The 19,919-nt window shown below is 32.1% G+C and overlaps 3 protein-coding genes across 3 annotated transcripts; 2 read left to right on the top strand and 1 right to left on the bottom strand.

Moving 5' to 3' along the window:
- LOC103832141 (trihelix transcription factor GT-2) lies at positions 1–2,943 on the top strand. Its single transcript, XM_009108100.3, has 2 exons — positions 1–1,033; positions 1,295–2,943. Exons 1-2 carry the CDS (start codon positions 801–803, stop codon positions 2,784–2,786), a joined length of 1,725 nt encoding a protein of 574 aa, XP_009106348.1. The 5' UTR covers positions 1–800; the 3' UTR covers positions 2,787–2,943.
- Positions 2,944–8,141: 5,198 nt separating this feature from the next.
- Positions 8,142–11,059, bottom strand: LOC103832140 (trihelix transcription factor GT-2). The gene is made up of 2 exons (XM_009108099.3): positions 10,306–11,059; positions 8,142–9,842 (listed from the first exon to the last, which is right to left on the bottom strand). Exons 1-2 carry the CDS (start codon positions 10,581–10,583, stop codon positions 8,465–8,467), a joined length of 1,656 nt encoding a protein of 551 aa, XP_009106347.1. The 5' UTR covers positions 10,584–11,059; the 3' UTR covers positions 8,142–8,464.
- Positions 11,060–18,109: 7,050 nt separating this feature from the next.
- On the top strand, positions 18,110–19,153 carry LOC103832139 (sm-like protein LSM3B). The gene is made up of 3 exons (XM_009108098.3): positions 18,110–18,338; positions 18,526–18,621; positions 18,852–19,153. The coding sequence occupies exons 1-3, from the start codon at positions 18,222–18,224 to the stop codon at positions 18,930–18,932; spliced, it is 294 nt and encodes a 97-aa protein (XP_009106346.1). The 5' UTR covers positions 18,110–18,221; the 3' UTR covers positions 18,933–19,153.
- The last annotated feature ends 766 nt before the right edge of the window (positions 19,154–19,919 follow it).

The raw sequence follows: 19,919 nt of genomic DNA, 5'->3' as shown, positions 1-19,919 counted from the left end.
GTTTATTGAGCTATTTACCATGAATATACTCTACTTGCTTTGTAAGTTGTAACCAAATATAAAAACCTCTCTAAAATATGTGTAAACAAAGAAAAAAAAAACTAAATAATTCACAGGTCACAAGTGGCTAAGTGGGACAGTAATTTAATGCCGTCCAATTATCCATCCACGTTAAAATACGTTTTATATAATTATAATAATAAAAATATATGAATCGATAGTGAGAGGAATTGTTCCTAGTAGTATTGGATCATAATTTTGATGTTTGCAAAATTCAGTTTAGCAGTTCATATAATTCACTTCAAACTTTAAAAAAAATTTAACTAGTTTGGTACTAAAATCCATGACGAGAGTTTCTGAAAAATTTATTGTCGAAAAGTCTGACCAAGCAATCATTAATCAAATGTTACAATGAACCATACATCTTTATGAGATAAAATATACAAAATTTTCATTTTATACGAAATTATTTTTTGGTACCAAAATTTTCTAATAAGCAATGAGAAGATTCCCAAATTAAAAAAGACAGAAGGAAAGCGAAACAAGTTCTCTTTTTAAGTCCCACTCCTCTTTGTGTGAAATAGAAGAAAAATATATATACAAAATAAATATCACGTACAAAAGATGTATTATATTTATAAGATCAGATAAATGGTCCATCCCACCCAATTAAATACCCCTATAATAAAACCACAATAGAAAAGAAGGAAAAAAAAACAGAAAATTCAACCACAAACTTCGTCTTTCTCTTCAAACTCTCCTAAAATTTCCTTGAGGAGATCCAAACTAAAGTTTTAAGTATGTCTGGAAACTCTTCAGGACTGTTAGATAGCTCCGGTGGCGGTGTAGGCGGTTTGGGTGAGGAGGAGAAAGATATGAAGATGGAGGAAACCAACGAAGTAGGCGGTGGAGGAGGAGGAGGAAGCCGGTGGCCAAGACCGGAGACTTTAGCTCTCTTGAAGATACGTTCGGAGATGGATAAATCCTTTCGTGACTCTACTCTTAAAGCTCCTTTATGGGAAGAAATCTCCAGGTTTTGTTATATTTATGTTACATGCATCTTTACTATTGAAAAACAAAATAAATTTTATGATCCTGTATATTTTACATATTTATGGATATACATACATGTCTATGTTACTATGATAACATATTTTCGGTAATTTAATTTGAATTTCCTATATGCCTAGCTAATTATATTTATATACTAATTACAAATTTACATGTAAATATCTTACAATAAATAAGATATTTTTTTGTTTCTTACGTGTCTTATTGTTTGATAAATAAATAGGAAAATGATGGAGCTTGGTTACAAGAGAAGTGCAAAGAAGTGCAAGGAGAAGTTCGAGAACGTGTACAAGTACCACAAACGTACCAAAGAAGGTCGTACGGGTAAATCTGAAGGCAAAACTTACCGGTTCTTCGAAGAGTTAGAAGCTTTCGAGTCGCAACCCGCAAAATCTCCTGCAGCGACCACGACCACGACCGCAACCACTTCTTTGATACCGTGGATCAGCTCTAACCATCCATCAACCGAAAAGACTCCTTCACCGTTGAAACATCAACAACATCAGGTTAGTGTGAAACCCATCGCTACAAACCCTACCTTCCTAGCCAAGCAACCGCCTCCAACAACACCTTTCCCCTTTTATAGCAACAACCATGCAACTACACCTGATCATACTGGTTTTAAACCAACTTCGAATGACTTGCTAAACAATGTTTCGTCGCTGAATCTTTTCTCGAGCTCAACTTCTTCATCTACTGCATCTGACGAGGAAGAAGATCAAGAAAAGAGATCGAGAAAGAAGAGGAAATACTGGAAAGGATTGTTCACCAAGTTGACAAAAGAGTTGATGGAGAAACAAGAGAAGATGCAAAAAAAGTTTTTGGAAACTTTGGAGAATCGAGAAAGAGAGAGAATATCAAGAGAAGAAGCTTGGAAGGTCCAAGAGGTAGCGAGGATCAATAAAGAACACGAAACACTAGTCCATGAAAGGTCTAATGCCGCAGCTAAAGACGCTGCGATCATATCCTTCTTACACAAAATCTCTGGAGGAGGAGGACAACAACAACAACAACAACAACCACAACAGCAACCGCAGCAGAATCAAAAATTACCTCAAAGGAAACAATATCAAAGTGAACAACATTCAATAACATTTGAGAGTAAAGAGCCAATGCCGGTTCCATTAGATGCAACAATGAAGATGGGGAACCATTCGCTATCTCCTAGCTCTTCAAGATGGCCTAAGACCGAGGTCGAAGCCCTAATAAGGATAAGGAAGAATCTTGAAGCCAACTATCAAGAAAACGGTACAAAGGGGCCATTATGGGAGGAGATATCAGCAGGGATGAGGAGATTGGGATACAATAGAAGCGCAAAACGATGCAAAGAGAAGTGGGAAAACATTAACAAGTACTTCAAGAAAGTCAAAGAGAGCAACAAGAAACGACCCCTTGATTCCAAGACTTGCCCTTATTTCCACCAGCTTGAAGCTTTGTACAATGAGAGGAACAAGAATGGAGCATTGCCAATGTTGCCTCTAATGGTGACCCCACAGAGACAGTTGCTTCTTCCACAAGAAACTCAAACTGAGTTTGAGACTGATGGGAGGGACAAAGTTGGTAACAAAGAAGGTGAGGAGGAAGGAGAGAGTGAAGAAGATGATTATGAAGATGAAGATGAAGAAGGAGAAGGAGACAATGATACAAGTGAGTTCGAGATTGTGTTGAACAAAACATCTTCACCAATGGACATAAACAATAATCTTTTCACCTAAGTGATTTTTATAATCTTTACCTTTCTATATACTTTTCTGTTAAATTTCACAATGGGTTGAAGAAAATAAAACATATACAACAAATGTAAGTAAATGGCTTGATTTTAGTTATATTGTTCCTTTTCGTGGTATTTAATATAATAAGCTTTTATATATACATATATTTCACTAAATGTAGATATATATAGATTACCATGTGTATCTATCTTATTATATAGAGCCACAAGATTCAATGGTATCAACTGATGAATTTTGAATACTTATTGGCTCAATTGGTAGGGAGAAGCCAAGGGTAATCATACATCTATATCCATGGCTACCCTACAAAGCTAATAAAATTTTGGACCTACGAATTAAAATTGGGTCGTCGTTTTCATCATTCTACCTTCTTTGGAATATTATCTCGATTTTTACTTCGTATTTTCCCCCCATTATAATTTTCGAGTATGTGAATTACCTTAAATCATCTCAGCAAACGTATATTCCGTGTGCTAGATGGCGTTGGTGCGTTTCTTTCTGTAATATGTGCCTACATACCACGAGGTGGACCCAACAATTACACATTATATTCGAATTAGTACAGTGATTTTTTCTAAGAAAAGACTACATTATATTTGTAATATTTCGAGTAGAGTTAATAAGACTGTCCAATCAAAATGATAAGTTAAAAGGAAAATTACATAAAAAGTAAAAGACATTTTTTTTGAGAAAAAGAGTAAAAGACATGGAGGTAAATGAAGTGCATAAGTTTTCTGAATGGTATATATATATATATATATATATATATATATTACTCAATGAGTACCTAAAACTTGTATATCTTAGAAAATTTGAAATATAGTATAATTATATTAATTAAAAAAAATTAGAGTATATCAGATGAATCTTTTTATAAGTTAATAATAAGGATATATTGTAAAATAATATTATGCCTTCCTCTTAATCTTATTTTTGTGTGTCAAAATCGATGATAAACAAAATTTTATTGTTTTATGAGATTTATACATTATTTGATTATTTTTCGATATTTTAAAATTGTTAACTGAAAATAAGCAATAAATGTAAATTTTGCAGCTGCGAAAATCTTAGGTTTAGTATGTTCCGTGCCATAATTCAAAGTCTTACACGATAGACTTTGGCTCCTCAACGCCATGAGAAATCATTTGCCCAAAAAGTGAAAAACTTCTTGTTGTCCTCCCACCAAATATTGACGTTTATTATGTCAAAACAAAAGTAAAAGTCTAACTTTGATATTATGCTTTGCGCAAACTCATTTTCTCGAAAAACCATTTATAGCAAAAATATTCATTTTCCTTTTCAGATGTCACTTCTTTTAGGTTGATTACAGAAATATTTTTAATAATGGGGGCCTTAATAATATCTTGAATTGAAATTGGATTATAAGATAACTTTTTTTTATCAAGTATTTATAAATTAGGGTAAGACCACGTCCTATTGCATTTGAAAGGGTTTGGAAAATATGCTTAACATATCTTTTTTTTTTAAATATGCTTAACATATCTATTATATATCTTTTCTTTGTTAAAATGTATATATAAATTATATAACATTTTTAACTGCCCTTTTATATATAAATATACATACCATCATTGTATAAGCTCCTCAAGAAAATAGATGCAAATGGAAACTATAAACATTTAGGGAAAAGAAAAAGAAGAAGATTCCGTTCCAAATAAGTAGCCACCATTCTTTTTCACATATCATTTTCTCTTTTACATGTCTACTTTGAATTATTCAAATTTCATTTTTCGTATCTTTATTTCTTGGTAAATAGTTTTTTGACAACCTATATTTTTGCAAACCTTTTTGCGAGTTGTTTCAACCAATGTTAGATGTGATTCCATCAAATAGGTTTTTTCAAAACATCTACTGTCAAACTTAACATACATGAAATAACAGAGAAAAGATAAAAATAAATAAATGGAATACGTGATTAATATCAGCAAAGACGTCGCAATTTTTTTTTGACAAAAACTTAGTTTATAGCTAGAATTAAATCTTGAAAAATTAATATAAATGTTTTATAGTTAGACCTTAAATTCATAGCCAAAAAGCAACAATACATTGTATTTACTGTAAAATTAAAAAAGGGGGGGGGTATCCTAAAATGACTGTGCACCAAACTATATATCTAGATTATTTATTTTATAGTTTTCTAATGTAAGAAAATATATCTTATTTTTATTTTCTAGTGCAAATCATTACTGATTTAATATAATGACTAAATAACGTTTGTGGAACTGGAAAGTAAATAATACGGTGACATGAAACAGAAAATAGGGTGGAAAAAATGATTGGAGAACATTATTTTGAGATACAGCGATCAAATGCTGTCCACTTGTTGATTGCTTTTCATGGAGGTACTTACTCGGTGCCACAAATTGTTCGAATTCATTACATATCTATGGTCTAAAATCATCTTAATACGCATTACACAAATTTCCTGGTATATTCTTGCAATAATAATGACTCATCAGAACGAATAATCTTATATATTTGTATAATTGATTATAGAGTCATTATCTTATGGTACTTTACAAAAAAAAGTATCCTACAAATTTTAGTTTTTTTTTTTGAGAAAGTACAAATTTTAGTTTACGCAATGTATGTGGCTCTATCAGTGTGCTGAAGAAGCTTCCAAAGAAAATGGATCTAAACTAGTTTACATAATTTGGTGGATCTTTATCCAAAGAAACTATGATCAAGACTCAAAACTTCGTGGTATATAAAACTTCTTGGTAAACAAACTTTCTAAAATGTGTAACTCAACAAGGATAATTAATAGATAGGAGTATTACTAAATGCGTTAATACATTCCAATTTCTAAAAACATTTAAACTCCAGTGGTCAAAATGGAACCAAAATATTAAAACTTCTAAATGGATATTTTGAGTAGCCAAAATAAATAAATATTGAAAAACAAATTCCACTTATTTTTTTTTTCTTTTTCTTATCACGATTTGTAAATCTGTAACTAATATGTAAATGAAGCCGGACTAAGTCAAAATTACATCAGATCTCATTACAACTCTATGTAGACATTGATAGTGAGTAATAAGGTCGATATAACATCCAATAAACATATAGAAATTTCTGGACGTGCAAATATTTCATACATCAACTTTCAATATTAGTTTTCATTACTACTTCCTATGTTTCATATTATAAAATGTTTTATCCCAATACATAAATACTAATTAGAGAACTACATTTTATCAAAAGTATCAGTAAAATACATTTAAAACTAATTATTTAATTATAAAAAAATCAATTGATAAATTTTTAATAAAGTTTAAGTTATATATTTATGCAAACATTTTTTATTGTGAAACAACCAAACTTCACAAAATATATGTATATTAAAACGGAAGGAGTACTAATTAGTAATTAAAGACATATATTTTCAACATATCCTTTTGTGTACTTTAAAATCTACTTACTGCATTGTTTAATCATTTTTTGAACTCCGACTTTCGATCTAATTTAATGAGATACTTTTATTTCAACGGTACAAATTAACTGAGACGTGCTTATGCGCTGAGAGAATGAGAAGATACTTTTACAGAAAAAGAAAACGTAGGCAGAATAATTTGCATTTGTTATCCAATCCAAATAAACAATAACACATACCAAACAAATGAAAGGGGGCTCACACTAGTCATATAATGTAATGTTAGAGATGAACAATAAATTACAACTACAGTGAAATGGTAGTGTTCCTTTCTTCGAAGGTTGCAGGAGACTGTAGATTCGTGTCAAGGCTGTAAAGTGTCATAGACAAATGTAAGAAAAAAAAGTTGATAGTGTTTCAGTGTAAAGATCAAAATATTTATCCTTTAAAAACAGTTTGTTTTAAAGTAATTGTTGTTTTAGGGTTTTAATATTCAGTTCAATATTAAAAACTATAATTTAAATTTCAACTGATTTATATACAAATTGTCAAATGATTTCTTAAAGATATAATACAATTTTTAACGTATGTGAATTTATTTAAATATGTATAATGTAATAGAGAGAGAGTATTTAATAAAAAACTAAGAATCAGTTGATTTTTATATGGTCATAAGATAATCTTGATATGTTTAAAATTTATATGAAATTAACCAACTTGTTGACAGATTTCTTCATGTCATTTGCAGGTTGCCTGGTTCGAACCCCTACAATGGAAATTAAGATAAGGGCTAGCTATGTTATCAACTTCTTGACAGATTTTTTAACTTGTTAATGCAAAGATTGGGAAGTTTATATTTTAGTTAATTAGTTATGGTTTGATATCTCTCAGTGCTATCGTAAACATTGCTAATGGCAGTAACGAACATTTTTTTTTCGAACTTAAAAAAGTGAGAGTAAAAGTGATTAGTGTAAATATGAAAAGTGGTACTATGAATGTGATATTTGTGGCAAAGTAACAAACATTTTACTTATTGAATTCAGTGATTATTCTGAATTAGTGATTAAAATGTGTAGTATAATAGAAAAAAATCCATTCATTTACAGCTAATATATGATATGAACTGGAGTAACCCATCATGATTAGTAGCAGCATCTTAGTTCTGTAATCTACAAGTAAATATACATATATATTACTTAAACGTACAACCTAAGTAAAGATCTCATTGTTAAAATGTGCAAAGTACTTTATAACATGTTGAATGTTCATTTACCGAACTCAACTCGATCATGTTATGAGTAATTAGTCAGATGATAACTCAAAAAAGTTTTAAACACCTAGTTAACTCAATCAAAACCATAATGTGTTAATCCCTTAAGACTCCACGAGAGAGTGTTTGTGTACTTTAGTAAAGTATACACCACACATCACGAGTCACGATCATTTGGTAGATACATCAAGTTTTGGTTAATACAGATCTGGAAATGCAACCAAACATGTGTCATAGGACTTAGAAATTAATCATCGTCTCAAATAAGAGTGTGTCGTGTAGACATCGTTGGATCTATCATCTATCACATGTGTTCGAAACTAGAATTTACGAAAGTACCCTTACAGAAAGAGAGTCTTGCGTTTTAGGGCAACGAAGAGAAGAAGACAAGAGAAGGAGATGAAAGATTAATAAGATTCCTTTTTCCACGTGGACCCCAGACCCCACGCTCTCCCTCATTATGTGCATGTGAACTTGGCATCTTCTTTTTTATATATAGTTGTTTCTTTTAAATTATATAAAGTATTTTGTATTTATTTCACCAAGGAAACTGTCACTGAAAAAGGATTAGTAATTCTCGTCTCTAAATCCCACCTTATAATTACTCTTTTTCTTACTTATAGAACAAAACAATAACAATAACATGTAAAAAGACAAATACTACACATCATCATCATCTACAACAAGAACCATTCATTTAAAGGTTCTGAAAAAAATATTACAAAAGTCACAGTTATTTATTATTTGCTTATCAAAATCTCACCATGTCCCCATCTTTTAACATTATTTATTTTTCCTCAAAAAAAATAATAATCACATTTATTTATTTTTAAACTCACTCAATTTTTTTTTCTCAGTATAACTTAAAAATCAAAGATAATAAAAAAAGCACCCCCATCCAATATTTAAATTCTCATCTTCTGTATCAAAACTTAAAATAAAGATTACTAAATCTTTCACCACCAATCCTGTTCGAACCCTGAACCATTATCCTCATCACACATTATTCGTCTTGTTATCATTGCTCGGCACTAGCTCAAACTCACCTTCTTCTTCTTCATTCTCTTCGTCCTCTTCCTCATCATCATAGTCTTCTTCATCTGTGCCTTCTTCATCATCATAGTTCTGATCCAACGGCTGAGCAGGATGATGATCAGCTTGAGACACCGTTGCAGCAGGAGGCCATTGCTGCTCCGGTTGGACCATCAAGGGAACCGAATTATCCGGTTTAGTTGAGGAAGAAGAAGCTACATTGTTGTTGGTGGTGGTGGTTTGGAACTTGTTCCTCTCTCTATATAAAGCATCAAGCTGGTGGAAGTAAGGACAAGTCTTGGAGTCTTGAGGGCGCTTCTTGTTGCTCTCCTTCACTTTCTTGAAGTATTTGTTTATGTTCTCCCACTTCTCTTTGCATCTCTTTGAGTTCCTATTGAATCCTAGCCTCCTCATCCCCGCTGATATCTCTTCCCACAACGGTCCTTTTGGTCCGTTCTCTAGATACTTTGAATCGAGATTCGTCCTCAGCTTTATCAACGCCTCTATCTCCACTTTCGGCCACCGAGACGAGGAAGCAGACGCCGGAGTTGTCATGATCTGATCGCCATTGTCTGTTTTCGCAGTGTCTAAGGTCGGCTGCGGAAGCGGAGGAGGTGGCGGTTGGGGCGTTTGGGACGTTTGCTGATTGTTGTTGTTATTAACCTGCGGTTGCGGTTGCGGCTGCGGCTGACCTTGAGGATTCGGTTTCTCTGAGAACTTCTGGAGAAACGCCATGACTGCGGCGTCTTTCGCCGCGGACATGGAGCGTTCTTGAGCTAAGATCTCCCTTTCGCGGTTGATCCTCGCGATCTCTTGAGCTCTCCAAGACTCTTCTCTAGCCATTCTCTCGCGCTCACGCTTCTCAACAGCTTCCAAGAACTGACGCTGAAGCTCCTCTTGCTTGTCAACAACCTGTTTCATCAGCCTCTCGAAAAACTCCTTCCACTTCCTCTTCCTCTTCTTCTTATTCCTCCCTCCTCCGCCAATGTCCACGTCGGAGGAAGTGGAGTAAGAAGACGAAGAAGATGTCGAATTATCCGACATAAAGTCTCCGGAGATGTTTGGAAACGAAGGTGTAGTAGTCGGGGGGATAATAGTTGTTGTTACCGGAGGAGGAGTGGAGAACATGGAGCTGTTGTTGTTGTGAGGTCGTAGAGGCGGCGGTTGCGTTTGCGGTTGGTGATGAGTCTCGAGAGCTTCTAACTGATCAAAGAAGCGATAAGTTTTGCCTTCGGATTTGCCGGTACGACCTTCTTTGGTTCGTTTGTGGTATTTGTAAACGTTTTCGAATTTCTCTTTGCATTTCTTTGCGTTTCTTATGTAACCAAGTTCCCCCATTTTCCTGAAAATTAAAATAAAATCACAATTAACAATTTGAATTGTTCATGAAAAAGACACGAATTTTGCTTGTCTGAATAATAATAAATTCAGTAAAATGAGGATATATAGTTGAGAGAGTGGATCAATCATATCCGCATGAGTTTGAATTTGTGATAGACTCTTCCTTCTATCAATCTCATGAATAAAACATGACCCAACTTATTTTATCTAAACTAACACTTAAAATTAATTAAAATTAAAGTTTTGAAATTTTGATTAGACACACTTCAAAGAACTGTCGTGTCCGAATCTGAATCTCACATCGATAAATTTTATCTAATTGGACTATCGAAGAAGAAGAAAAGACTGAACCAAAACCGAATCTGGGGACAATTAAACTCTATAGAAAACCAGATCTTTAAACTCTTAAAAAAGACACAAGCTTTGTGTAATAAAAGAGACAAAATCGCGACTTGGAAACGCACCTTGAAACCTCTTCCCACAAGGGACCTTTAGCGCTAGCGTCTCGAAACGCTATTCCCATGTCAGATCGTATTTTGAGCAGCGCAACCGTTTCCTGCCGCGGCCACCGGTTTCCTCCGAATCCACCACGGTCGTTCATCTCCTCCGACACCTCGAACGCTCCAACCGTTGCTGCAGCTGCCGCAGCTTCTGTGGCGGCGGCCGCATCGTTCGATTGTGGCGGTGGCGGCGCCTCTGCGGGTGCGGATGTGGTTGTAGTAGTACCACCACCAAACTCCATCGTTAAGTTTTTTTAATTTATTCACTTCTTTTGTATTTTCCCCCTCTCTGTCTTTGACGAGAAGTTACAGAAATGAAAAAAATTAAAATTAAAAAAGGGAAAAATTAAAATTCATAGAAGAAAGGGAAAAGAATGGTACAGAGGGAGAGAGAGAGAGAGAGTTTACATGAGGAAGAAGAGTAGTGTAATCTCTAGGCGCAGGGTTTTATGGAGTTTAAGAGTTTTGTAAATACCTAAAGTTAATTTTTATATTTTTATTTTATTTTAATTTTTCTGGTGATGGGATCTGCTTGTAAATCTCAAGGAGCCATTCTATAAATATTTTTATATATTTCTTTCTCTTTTACCTATTTTATTTTATTTTTATCACCTTTTATTGATTCTTTTTCTTTATTTGAGCCAAAATGGAATCTTCAAAATTTCTCTTTCCTTTATATTCCCAGTTTTGGGTAAATTGGTATTTACTTACTACCGAAATAAAAATATTATACTGAAATGTGTGATTAAGATTGATATTTGGGCAATTTTAAACTTAATACTCACCAATAAGCAAATATCATATCATATGATCCTTTGGTATTTCTACAAAGTAATACATTAATGATTAGTATTAAGTTGAACCGTATCAATGTGAAAATATATAATAAATGAGATTTAGTAGCTTCTTTCAAGATCATGTAATAATATATATATATATACAGAGGTAAATTAGCTGAAATATAGAAAAATATATTGCCAATCTTTTTTAGTTGACCAAAAAATCATCTTTTAATTTTACAGAAAGATTTATATTTAATATAGTTAATTATAATAAATTACTTACATACTTTTAAAAAGTATTATATTATATTTAATAAATATAGTCTGGAAAAGCGTTACGTTAAAACTAATAAATAGTATGGTTATAATTTGTAATATAGCGATTTGTATTATTGTTATCGTGTCATATACTAAATTTGAGTGTAATAAATATAGCATATAAAACTAATTTTAGATTAAATTTTGGATTTTAAAATGAGTAAATAAGGAAAAGAAAGAGAGCAGATGGGGGATGTGAAGTAAAAATCAAGAGTATCAATGTATCATTTTTTGTATGTGTAATGATGAAAAGTAAGCACAAAAAGGCATTTTTCAGTTTCGTAATAGATAATGTTTAAGAAAATATTTCTAATAATTTTTGTTTTAAAATTGATGATGTTTTGTTATATTTATATTATCTTTAATTTCATTGAAAATTATGTAATCAATCAGATTTTACAGTCATTTTTATAATTGGTTAAATAATTTTAAAATTTTAAAATTGTTTTTTAAGTACATCAAACTGAAATATCATGTATTTTGAAATATAATGAGTATATACGAAGGAAACTGGGGGACTACTTCTTAAACCAATTATATTCTTTTTTCTTTGAAGAAAGTTATTTATTACAGATATATATCTATAATAAAAATACAGACATCTATTGACAGCTGCGGATAAAGACGGTGGTGATTATTATTAGTTAGTTTTTGTCCGTCCAGCAAAAACGTATTTTGTTTTAGTTTCGAAGTTGTTTCATTTTATTATTACTCTCAAGTCTCAACGTACATTCATTCGTTGTTTCAGTACCATATAATCATATTAAAGCCATATGTATACAAGATTTGAAATCCAACTCGAACAATAAAACAAAATATTTGAAAGAAAAATATACAGTGTGTCTAAACAAACCTACATGTTTTAGACATCATCACAACTTATATTTAGTTTATGATATTTTTATATATCTTATTAATAATAGAGAGGTAAACCGTAAAAAAGATAGGTGGAGATGGGGATCAACTTTGCTTTTCGGAAGGTTAAATTTACATTATTGACCCTAACGTGGATCCCATTGACCTTTAATCATTGAGTGTTATTTACTTATTGTTTTCTTAGTTCAAACATTAAAATAATTCATTAATAAACTAATCCATCCTGATTACTGATCTGGATTTGTCCCCCTCACATTCACATACAAAGATTATTCTAATCGCCACAAGTATTGATCGCCTACAGTCTTCTATAAACACGGGCTTGATTTCAAATCAATCCGGATATATGATGTTTTTTGATAAAATCATAATAATAACCCAAACGAAAGCAATAAAAAAAATATAAATGACGAGGGATGTTAGAAGGGAAGTGGTTAGATGCAAGTCGCTTTCGGGATTGAAGTAAATGGTCACCATTTCCCGTTGAGGCCATACATAGCTTCCGTTATGGCGTTATATTATTATTTTGAAATATTTTTATTAATTTTTGTATCATATTGAACCGATTTGACGGCCGTCATTTAACTAATTAACTAAATCAATAATTTGATCACTTAAAACATGACGACCAACACAATCAATTTCAATAGTTAAGTTAATACCATGAATATACAACCTTGTGGAACAAATACATACCATGTCTTTTCAGAAAAAAAAAATACATACCATGTGAAACATTTTTGTATGTTTTCTATCTTTTTGTTTATAACAAATTATATTTACATTTTTTTCTATTTTATTACTGAAAAACAAATTGCTTTAGGTCAAGTCTAGTATATTTAAGGGGTCTATGTTTAATGACCCAACATATTAGAGTGTGACAACATATATAGCAAAAGGACATGCATTGCAGATATTTACAAGGAGAAAATATGTATACTGGTTGATTTTGATAGGAGGTGCAATTAGGGTTAACAATCGTGACCCTTTACTAATATGTAAGGGGAAAACGAACAAATCACACGAATAAAGCATCAATTAAAACAAAACTCTCGAACATAATTTTGAGATTAGCGAGGATCAGACTCTTTATCTCCTTTATAGCTTACAAATTACGTAGTAATTATAATCGTAGTATACCATTTTTTGTTGTTTACAGAAAACATTGTTTTTTAAACATTATTATTGTTGGTTTGCAACAACTGATTTTTAATAATAGTTGTTCAATTTATTATTCTTCGAATGGATCAAATACTTTTTCTCCAGACACTTGATTTTTTTTTTAATTTTCCATAATATTAATTTACTAACACAATTGTAGTTTTGAAGTTAATACTAAAATGTAAATCATCAAAGAGAGCAAGAATTGTATCCAAACTAATTATGGTCGTCAGCCTATCTAGCACAGCGTACATGGTAAACGATTTGGATATTTAATGGATTACATGAATATGTATTGAAATGTTAAACCAGGGACCATCCTTTTGGTAGCTCCTAAAAGCATTGAATATGATTTTCTACGAAATGATATAATAGCCACTCGATTCTCGCATGGCTCTCGACTCTAAGAGCATCTGCATCAGTGAACCCCTCCCATGGGGTTCACAAAGTATTTTTTAATTATTTTTTTCTGTTTAACTTTTATTTAAAAAAAAAAAAATAATAATAATAATTAATCGGACCAGTCGCGGGCCGGCACGTGTCGTGGGACCCGCGCTACAGTGTTGAACTCGTTGGACAGAGGTTCAGTGGGAAGAACTGAAAAGAGATGGAGTTCAACACTATTCATTATTTTAATATTTTTTTTTTGGAAATCTGTGTGAATCCCATGAAGGGTTCACTGATGCCCTAACGTTACAATTTTTATCTTATTCTACTTAATAATAAAAAGTATATTTATCTGTCGTGGGTCTTTCTCGTTAGTGCACTTCGGAGTTGAAAACAAACATTATAGGGGATGATTGGTTGGGGCTGTAGATGCTCTGGACAGCCAAAATTTAGTCTACAGCTATATATCTCAACCAATCGAGCTTTGCTTTCCTTAAAAAACTCACAGCAAAAAAATCTCTGCAAAATCAAAATATGGCTGTAGAGAGCTTTATTTCCAGAGCAAAAAATTAGTGCTTTAGAAATCTACAGCAAGGAAAGCTACAGCAAATAAATCTACAGATTAAATTCTACAGCAAAAAATATAAAGCTACAGTACTTACCAATCATCCCCATAATAGTCTCAGAAATAGTATTGGATTGCGTACCATTATATCCGCGTATATATGACTAGTAATTTTCAAAATTGCGAGTTTAAAACACCGTTGGGAATCTAGATTTTCAAATGATAGTTTAAGAACTTGGTAGCAAACTCAATAAATAAATAAAATTAACAGAAATAATGTACAAAGAGAATCTTTTTTTTTTTGTTCAAAGAGAACCAAAAAGCCTCAAAATTGTGTAAATTTAATTAGGAACGGGCCATAGTAAATTTTAAGTGGAAAAGAAAGAAGAAGAAGAAACATGCAAGTGGATTGAGTAAGAAACAATGGACCCATTTTAAAAGAAGAATTTACTACAGTAATTATACCCAATACGAAAGTGAAAAATGTTTGTAATTATATCTCACTTCCATCAATTTTTTACCCCCTATAAGATAATTGAGAAAGACTTTATTCTTTAGTAACTTTATATCCGTATATATGACTAGTAATTTTCAAAATGGCGAGTTTAAAACACTGTTGGGAATCTAGATTTTCAAATGACAGTTTAAGAACTCGGTAGCAAACTCAATAAATAAATAAAATTATTCGTAATTACACAAGAAGAATTTACTACAGTAATTACACCCAATACGAAAGTGAAAAATGTTTGTAATTATATCTCATTCCCATCAACTTTTTACCTCCTATAAGGTAATTGAGAAAGAAAAGAAAACTAGTTTAGTAGTATTAATTTAAAATCTACTCCCTCTGTTTTATTTTAAGTGTCGTTTTGGATCTGTGGACACAAATTAAAGAAATAATTGATTTTGTATATTTTTTTCATAAAAACACAATTACCTATACACTTAATCATATTTTCACCAATAAAAAATTGCTGAATAAAATTAATAACATTTATTTTGTAACGGAAAAATTTCTCTACAACAACATTTAATATAAAATGGTAGTATTAACTTAGATGACAATTATGTTCAGCTTTAGTTACCATGATTACTCGAACGGAAAATCACACGTAAACACACAAATATGCCTGTGCACGGAAAATCACCACAGTATGACTCACACACATGAACCTATGTGTCAGTGTGGTCCGAACTAATTATAATCTACTCACCTGTCTGAATTTCCAACATGGCACCAACATTTGCACATAAAAAATGCTAGCCAATAACGTCAAAGAGTCGTAAACAGTGAAATGTATCTGTAGACTAATAGACTCCCAAGTCCCAACATATATATTGGGTATTTTGATTTTCTTCATGCAAAATATCATATTAAAAACTATCATATGGTTGTAGTAGTATTACAAACTTAAAGTACATATACTCCAGCAGATATTTACATTTTATAGAAAGTCTAAGTTGAACTAGAATCGAATATTTATGCGGCTTACTTAACGAATACTTATACCACTAGCTAAACCTAGATACAATGTGAAAGTGGATGGATGGTTTGATAACTCGATCGTCGGGATGATTAACATGTCTACATCCCTCTATAAAAAGTGTTATTTGATCTACCTACATATATCATAGAGCAAAATGTATATAATAATTTGTACATAGCAGACAAAACTAATTCAGAAATGAAAGCAATATTTAAGGATTCATAAGTCATCCCAGAGAATAAACATATATTTGTATAAGTTAAAGAATAAAATAAATAAATAGATTCTGCTACTAAGAAGATTAACAATTATACGAGTGTAAGGCTAGCAATTAATTAAGGAAAATAGAGTTTGCCTACATATTAATTAAAAGATTTAAAGTTTTCAACAAAGGAGAAAAGGGTTGATGCTAGGTCCACATATAGGATTCATTAAGAAGTTGAAAAGGGTAAATATCTTGGTATTAACTTTTGTATATATATAAAAGCTGGTAGGTCCATTTTTAAATTACGAGCAATGGCACATGTATAAGAGAAACAAAAAACTTTTTAATCACAACCTTCATGAAGCTACTAGGCAAAGTAGAAATTAAATTTGACGATGACCATCCATATTGACCCATATATTGATGCTTCATGATATATGTAAACGTGAATTAGGTAAATAATGTACAGAAATAATAAAATAGGGTAAATAATAATAGTAAAGGCGAGTGGAGGGGGTGTAAGAAAATCGGGGTAAAAGACCAGTGGAGAGGAAAATAAGGGGTAGAAATGGAAATATAGAAAATCACATGGGAAGGGGAAGGCATGTGGATTGTGAGTTATCTACGCCACTTTGATCTTACCATGTAATTATGATGTGGAGTGTATATATCTGTTGAATTTATTTTTAAATCTGTAATTAACTCCAGATTTAATAAATACTAAAAATTTCTATTCGTTTTGTTTGTAAATTATGCTTATCAGAATTTTATTTAGATTAGATTGAAACAGAACAAATATTTTTTCCCAAAACCTAATTTTATAAGAAGCAGAAAAGTAAGATACGGTTCATTATTTATTTATGGACTTATTAAAAATGAATCAGGTTGTGTGTTGGAGTTGAGACATGGAAATTAAAGGGTAGATTAACGTCAAGTAAAAGATTATTTTTTCAAAAGTATAACTTAAGCAAACACTGTGGAAATGCTAATTAACAATCCTACCTTGAATTCATGTATAACATATGAAGGGCAATTATATTGCATGCCTCGTTTGTTAATTAGAACCTTTTTTGTAAATGATAAGATGCCGAAAGGAGATGAAAAGATGAAGAAAGGCAAAACAAATTGGAAGATAAAAGAGAGGAGAGGCTCTTGTGAATAAGGAAAGGGCAAAAGAGGTGAAAGACAGAAAAAACAAAGGCCATTTCACATTCTTCATTTGCCTTTCTTCCATCACATAAATCATACTTTTAACCTTTCTTCTTCCAATTTGTATATATTACTAAAGGCTTTTTGATCAAATTGTCATATGGAATTTGCTTTTTATCATTAATGTGGTGGGTATAGAAATCAGTAAACATATTAATGTCATGGCCTAATTTTGTTTTCTTACTAGCCAAAAAAAAAAAACTTTTTGGGCCAAGCTTGTAATTATTTTTTTGTATTTTCCTAGCACTGATCATAAATTTAGATTTTCCAAAGCCAAACAAGTTGCAAATTTTTTGTGTTGCTTTGTTTTCTTTCCCTAAAACCAAAAGGCAGATTCAAAAAGATACTTCAGTGACCTAAAATCTCATGGCCTCATCCCCTTAAGAGAGAATCAATTCCGCAAGGAAGAAAGCTAATTTAGAGCAGTCATAATCTTTGACAAGTAACTATCTGTTCTTGTCCCTTTCACTGACTCACTGACATAACCTAAGCATATAGAACCACTTTCTATATATGGAAACATATAATCATAAAATTGCAACAGAAATACGGAAACAAACAATACCTCTAGAATAAACAAATGCCTAATGTTATAAGCTAAGCAAACTGTTAAATACACTGATGTATAATTGTTACCACTTAGACTCAATCCACTGCCTCTGTATCGTCTAGCGACATTGGTCGATTCACATCAAGTCGTTGAGCATAAAATGGTCGTCCGGGCTCAAAGAGTTTATTTAACATATGGGCCTTAAATGGGCCTGGGCCCAAGCCTTTATAGGAAATGAAACGTTTAAGCTTCTACTGGGTTTGTAAAAAGCGGCCGTGCGATTCAGAGAGTGTGTTTCCGGCTGCGATTAATCGAAACCCTCGGAGAAGCTTTTTACACAATGTCCGGCGAGGAAGACGCCACCGTGAGGGAGCCACTAGATCTGATTCGCCTGAGTCTCGACGAGAGAATCTATGTCAAGCTCCGCTCTGACCGCGAACTCCGCGGCAAGCTTCACGTACGTTTTCTCTAGGGTTTTGCGCCTTTTTCGAAAGTTTCGATTTTTAGTAAAAGCTTTTCGATTTATGGCGATTAGATGTAATTGGGGCTTCTGGGTTGTAATGTTCTGATGGATTGAGCCTCAAAGTTGGTGACTTTAGGTTTCCCCGCTTATGTCTGATTCTGCTTTGTGTTTGTTCGGACAGGCGTTTGATCAGCATTTGAACATGATTCTGGGGGATGTTGAAGAAGTTATCACGACAGTAGAAATCGATGACGAGACCTACGAAGAGATTGTCAGGGTACGCTCTTTGTTAACACAATAGGATTTGTGTTAAAAATCTATGGTTTTCATGAATATTTGATGGGTTAATATCTCTCATGTTAAGGATGATGTAATAGAGAACAAGTGTCTCTTAGCTTTTATTTACACTCATATCTCCTATATATTCAAGTTTCAGCTCAATGAGTTTCTGTTTAGACTGTACACTCATATCTCCCCTGTAATATGTTTTGGTGTGTGTGATTGCAGACGATAAAGCGCAATATTCAGTATCTGTTTGTGAGAGGAGATGGAGTGATATTGGTGTCTCCACCTTTGAGGACAACCTGAGCTTAAAAAAAACTCGAATCTGAAGCCTTACTTAAAGGAAGACTCTTTTAAACAAAAATCTTTTGTGTCCTCTCTATGAAGAAGGTCTTTGTGACTAGTGGTGTGTATTTTATTCAGTCGTGTGTTGTCTAAAAACTCAAAAAACATCAATGTTGCTTTGATTCCAGAAAAACTCCTTTGGTTTTTCTACTTGTCATCGTGTGATATACTTACAACTCAAATGATCTGTGTTTATACAAATACAGGCAAGTTCTAAAGAAGTGCTACAAACAAATAAGAGTTCACTTAAATGCAAAATGGAGATAGAAATTGCAATTGAAAATGCTTGTAAACCAATGTTGAAGTAGAAATGTTTAATGAAAAAACAACAATTTCACATAGAAAATACAAAAAAATAACGAATTAGTATCCAGCTTTCAAGAAAAAAACTAACGAATTACTAATCATTTGCGAATAAAATCTATTAAAAACATCCATAATTCATGTCTTTAACATCTAACACTTTTTTTTTATTTATTCAAAAATTTATTCTTTAATTTTGTAATATCTTCGTATTTTTATAATTTGATAATAAAATTTTTAGCCGGTAAAAAATATTCTCTATATTTTGTTAGAAAATGTTTTTTTTTTGTGCACAATTTAGAAAATATTTCTTACTAACTTTCTTGAGTAAAAAAGAGAAAAACAAAAGTATTTGTTAGCTCAAAGCGTTTTTATTTGGCTCAAAACCTAAGGAAGGAAGGAAGCTTCCTTTTGTTTACGGCACCAATATATATATATTTTTTTTGGGATGTATAAAAGCATATGGAAACTGGAAAGCATGAATAGAGATAATATACATCAGATTTTATAAATTGTATACGACAACAATTGTAAAGTATCTCTCTTTTCTTACTTTATGAATGTTGTCAAGATCATTGATAAGTTATGATGCTATGAGTGATCGATCTATTGAACTCTGGTCCATTGCTTTACTGTATCTAATAT

This window comes from Brassica rapa, chromosome A07, assembly GCF_000309985.2.
Source record: "Brassica rapa cultivar Chiifu-401-42 chromosome A07, CAAS_Brap_v3.01, whole genome shotgun sequence".
NCBI classification, from domain to species: domain Eukaryota; kingdom Viridiplantae; phylum Streptophyta; class Magnoliopsida; order Brassicales; family Brassicaceae; genus Brassica; species Brassica rapa.
Note: the sequence above shows the minus strand (reverse complement) of the source record. Positions and strands in the feature narration are given on the sequence as shown.